We start from the raw sequence: 5,569 nt of genomic DNA on the forward strand, positions 1-5,569 counted from the left end.
ATTCCAGTACAATGTTAAATAAGAGAAGCTTTTGATATGAGCTGGGGAACTCCACAGCATTAAAATTCAAAGATGAAACAGCACTAAATCCAGGATGTGGCCTTTACTGAAGGTGGGAAAGTCATAAAATAAGAAAGATCAAATATATCCAGGATGGAAAGAAAATCCTGAGTAAGAATATCAACAATTTTTCCTGATGGATATTAAAACCCTTAATTAAAATTACATTTAGGAATATTGCACAAAGATCATCTGAAATCAATATGAGCTATCTCTATATTTATCTAGACACATAGCTGGCTGACACCTGCCTTTGAGAATCACCTGCTAATATGGATTTGCTTCTTAAATCACTAATTAGTATTTTAACAGCAGCATGTTGTGAAAGTGTCCAGTTACATTGATACCAAATTAGATTTCTCTCATTTGTGCGTCTCCATCTCTTTCATTGTTTTACCTGTGACAGGAAAATCTTTTTTCCTGCTCCATATTGCAGGATTTATCAGTAACCAAAGATCACCAGTTAACATAATGACATAATTATGCAGCAGTGTCACATCCACATAGAATCTGTAATATATGAGCATGTGTGAGTGAGTCTGTGGAGACACATGATATAAGTGCTGAGTGTCTTTATATCATGTTACTCTGAGCCCACTCTGTGCTGCAGAGCCACAGCCTGGTGACTCAGCCTTCCCAGAAACACTATGTCATCACATTAGGAACCATCAATTCACTCTCTGCTGCTATTCCAAAGATTTCTTACCTTCAGGCAGCGAGGAACAGCAGCTGGTTCAGTCTGAGTTAGAAACAAAGGGATTATTTCAGTCTTGTCATAAAGCTCGAGTACAGCTGATGGTAGGAAAACAGATCCTGCTTCTTACTGAGTGTCTGCTGGGACGGAGTGGTGGAAAAGCTCAGAGAGAGGAGGGGCTTACGAAAGAGAAAGTAAAATGTTTTGGTGCAGCTTTATTGATGACAACATTTCAGAGGAGATCACATCATGTAACATTACAGGACAAAAACAGGTTTCTCTGTCTCATAATCAAAGTTTAGCCATCCTTTGCTTTGATTGCTGCTTTGCACACTTTTTGACTGCTGTTGTTAAATATTCATGTCAGACATTTGTTTGTTCTGTAGATTAACTGCAGAGGACGGATCTTCATGCTGATGGTCTTCAGAGAGTAATCATGACCCTTCCACTGGTGCCAGGCCACACCAACAGCAAAGATAGTGCCATCAGCTCCCCAACGATAAACCCCGTTAGGGTTTGCAAAGTGACAGTCGTTGTACCAGAACGCCCCCAGATATGTTTTTGCACAGTGCACTGACGAGCTGTCCTGGTCTTTGTCAAACGTAGAGAACTTCTGTTGGCTGTGAAAATTCAGGGCATCTCCTGCAGAGACACAGATGAACAATCCCAACATTACCTTTAATCCCAGTCAGACTGATCAGCAGGTATACTGGGAGTGTTCTCAGTGGACTATTTTTGGACCAGCCTCCTGTATTTGAGCTCCTTTCCCCAGGCACTGATTCATGACCTGCTGTTCCCACAGACTCTCCACAAGAATCCAGCACAAGATGTCACTTTAAACTTACTTAAATATGTATTCACCCACCTGCCCCTCCATCAGTGAATCCAGACACATTCAGCCTGTAGCCGTCAGACTCTCCACCGATGGAGAACGAGAAGTAACGAGCAAACACTTTGTTTCCATCAAAATCCTCCATGTTGACCATCAGCTCGTACCTTTTTCTCTGCGTCAGGTAGAAGACATTTTCCAAACCTGGAAAGAATCACAAACATTTAGAAAGTCATTGATCAAGTCTTTATGGTTATGATTCTACCCCTGAAGTCCCATAAGAGGTTCTACTTTATGAACAGAGAACTTAATGACTGATAAACAGGACCCTCACCAAGCCAGTACTCTCCAGCAGCGTTACCAAAGCCCGTCTTGTACTGATCCCAGGGTCTGTAGAAGTTCACCGAGCCGTCCAACCTCCTCTGGAACACCTGGGGAGGAGGCAGGAAGGTGCTTACTACACTCTAAAGAATGATCCATGGGGTTAGTGAGGAAAATATTAAGTGTTTTTAACATAAAAGCTGTGGGTTTCTACAGGTTTTAAATTGGTGGATGTTGATGTTTAAGCCAAAGGGCGAGTTCACTTTGAGGATACAATTGCTTAACTAATTAAAGGTAATTCTGTAGAGGTGGGCGGATATTTTTTTTTGGTTGGAGGGGAATAAGAAAATATTTGTCAAACATGGGCTATGAAAATTGTCACACACAGCACATGTAGACTTCAGATGTTTACCCAAAGTTCTTCAGAGACGGGCACATCCTAGGTCTCTGTTTGGCTTTAGACGGTTGGGCCATCTGAAAACAATTTAGCTGCAGTTCTAACAAGTGCTTATTTATGCGCATGCTTACTTATTTATTTATTTCTTGTTTGCTTGTTTGTTTGTTTTTTAAACACTATAGTTAAAAAGGTTTGAAATTTTCTTTCAGTGTTGTTTGCCTTAAAATTTTGCATTCTGAAAAAAGAAAAACAAAAGAAAAAGCCACGACTGTGCAGTTTTTTTGGTAGCATTTATTTTCTTACACATAATAAAACCAAGTCCTGTCTTTTAAATGTCCATGTTGCTCTTTAACTATAATAAATCTCCACAGGAACAAAATAATTTGAGCACATTGTCATTAAATACAAACAAACAAACAATGAACTGTGTTGTTTTTTTTTAAAACTGTCTTTTAAAATGTAATATTTATGGGACATGTGCCTCTCACAAATGATCAGTTTATTATTTGATTAAAGATGTGAACGTACCCAGAGCCTGTGTCCTGCTAATGAGGCTAATAAACATATTCAGCTACACCAAGAACTGAAGAGCATATTTGAAGTGTTTCAAAGCGTTTGATGGTCTAAAGTCGGCCCAAAGCTAATGTCACTAAGAACTAAACAATGTGAAGCTGGAATCAAGTTCAAGAGCAAGTTGTTATTTATTTGTAAAGTTGTGTTGTGTGTTGTTGATAGTTTAAAACTAACTAGAATACATGAAGCCATCAGTGTGCTTTTGTTTAACAGCAGCTTTTCAGAGTGTGAACTTCTTTCTGTCCTCTGCATTAATAATGTTTTCGTTTCTGGCTCAAGGACAACTTGTTGGTAAAAGCCTGCAAGTATTTGTGTCACGGTCCTGGCTCGGTGACCCAGTGTTTTTGGTTTTGTACTTTTTCTTTTGATTCTATTATGAAGTATGACTGTTTGTTTTGGTTTCTGTCCTAGTATTTCAGCCTCCTAGTTTGGCAGTACTTCCTGAGTTCTTGTTTTTAGGTTTTGTTATTTGGTTTCCCGGTTTTTATGCTGTGCTCCCTCTTCTCTGTGTTCCTTCTGTCTGTCCGTGGTGTTATTTTGTCTGCTCATGAGTCTGCGTCTGTTTGTTCTGTGTCTCGTCTGGATCTCTCTGTCTGTCGTGTACTTCCTGTTTTACTTTGTAGGTCTGTGCCTGATGTCTGTGCGTTCAGCTTTGTGCTCTCCCTGTCTCGTCAGTGTAATCAGCGTCAGCCGTGTCTCCCAGCTGTTTCCTCATAGCTCTGTTCACCTCTTGTATTGAGTGTCTGCATCTTCCCCTGCTCGTTGTCGCATTGTACCCTCACTTCCGCTGTGTGTTCTGTTTGCCAGCCTGCCAACCTGTTTAGTTTGTTCCATTCTCCCAGTTTAGTTAGTCTTTTGTTCAGTTTCTTCCCAGCAATAAAGCCTCCGTGAGTGCTGCATTTTGGCTCCTCTCTTCCTGCCTGCCTGCACACAGCCATGACAATTTGACTTCATGACTTCATTTTGATCTCCCAGACATTTTTGTATGGATTGTTTTTTCTCTTCTTTTCTGTGACATATTTTTTAACGTGGGCGTGTCTGTTTTGAACATTGCTTTTGCAAGAAACAATATTAATATAAAAATGGAATCGCTATGTGTAATTTATTGTAACTACATTAAAAAACGTTACTATCAATATTTATGTAACAATGTGCATGGACAGTTTTTAGTAGGAAAAAACATTAGAAACATTAGAATAACTTTAAATAATTTAATCACTTAATATCACCAAAAACTTTTCACTGAACTTACGTTGTTTGACCTTAATTAAGCTTTTAGAGGAAAAAATAAATCATGTTGTTTGCAGCAGAGTAACTGAGTTGGGCTAATTATAAAAATGTCTCACTGGATTTACTCAGTCGTGGCTGAGTTGGAATTACTGAAAAACATCAATGCAAACTGTTACCTTTGTTTTTTGATTAAGTTTAGCCTCATAGTGTATATAGTGTAGTGGGGTTAGGGTTAGTGGGGGTGGGGTGCTGGTGACTTCAAAGGAGGTTACAGTCGGGCAGTGGAAGGAATACATCTAAGCACCTCTTTAATCCCACGGACATGTTTTCTGTAGAGGAAGCAGAGTCTGGGAAATAAAGGTATGACTCACCCATCACTCTCCTCAGTGATGGGCGAGTCAGCACTGAGGTAGTTAAACACATCCTTGATTTCTGGTGGGTATTGGACTCCACCACAGCTGCCCATTGTTACGGATTCAGTTCGTAGATTTTATGCACAAAATTTCTAGAGGTAGAGGAAGCAGAAGTGTCAGAAGGTTTTGTGGAATGCTGGACCACCTTTTCATGGTGGCCTCAGAATCCCATTGCTTCTTTTTGCAGATGATGTGGTTCTCTTGGCTTCATCAGGTGATGGCCTCCAGCTCGCACTGGACCGATTTGCAGTTGAGTGTGAAGTGATAGGAATGAGAAATCCTCTGAAACTGAGGCCATGGTCCTCAGTCGGAAAAGGGTGGAGTGCCCACTCCGGCTTAGGGTTGAGGTCTTGCCCCAAGTGGAAGAGTTCAAGAATCTCAGGGTCTTGTTCACAAAGGAGGGGAGAAGGGAGCGGGAGATCCACAGATGGATTGATGTTGCAGCTGCAGTGATGCGGACGCTGTAGTGGTCCACCGTGGTGAAGAGAGAGCTGAGTGTAAAAGCGAAGCTCTCAATTTACCAGTCGATCTACGTCCCTACTGTCACCTATGGTCAGGAGCTGTGGGTAGTGACCGAAAGAACGAGATCGCGAATACAAGTAAAAAAGCTTTCTATGAAGGGTAGCTGACCTCTTCCTTAGAGACATATTGAGGAGTTCAGCCATTTGGGAGGGGCTCAGAGTAGAGCCGCAGCTCCTCCACATCCAAAGGAGCCAGCTGAGTGGTTCGGGAATCTGATAAGAATGCCTCCTGGACGCCTCCTGGGTGAGGTGTTGCAGGCATGTCCCACCAGGAGAAAGGCCCAGGGGCAGACCCAGGACACGCTGGACAGATTATATCTCTCGTCTGGCCTGGGAACGCCTTGGTGTTCCTCTGAGCAGGAGGAGGAGGTGGCCGGGGAGAGGGAGGTCTGGGCTTCTCTGCTTAGGCTGCTCCTCCTGATCTCCACATGAGTCTCAGTCCTCAGGACCTCACACAGCCCCAGAAGTTTCTAATTTAAGTTCAACCTTAAAGGAAACTGATTCTCTTTCAACCTCCTCCAATTCAGCTTA

The 5,569-nt window shown here is 41.8% G+C and overlaps 1 protein-coding gene across 1 annotated transcript; it reads right to left on the reverse strand.

Annotated features, from left to right (window-relative positions):
- Positions 1-1,112: 1,112 nt before the first annotated feature.
- On the reverse strand, positions 1,113-4,570 carry LOC134633423 (microfibril-associated glycoprotein 4-like). Its single transcript, XM_065471614.1, has 5 exons — positions 4,476-4,570; positions 3,651-3,798; positions 1,918-2,047; positions 1,620-1,787; positions 1,113-1,396 (listed from the first exon to the last, which is right to left on the reverse strand). Exons 1-5 carry the CDS (start codon positions 4,568-4,570, stop codon positions 1,113-1,115), a joined length of 825 nt encoding a protein of 274 aa, XP_065327686.1.
- Between the last annotated feature and the right edge of the window lie 999 nt (positions 4,571-5,569).

This window comes from Pelmatolapia mariae, linkage group LG8 (assembly GCF_036321145.2).
Source record: "Pelmatolapia mariae isolate MD_Pm_ZW linkage group LG8, Pm_UMD_F_2, whole genome shotgun sequence".
Lineage (NCBI taxonomy): Eukaryota > Metazoa > Chordata > Actinopteri > Cichliformes > Cichlidae > Pelmatolapia > Pelmatolapia mariae.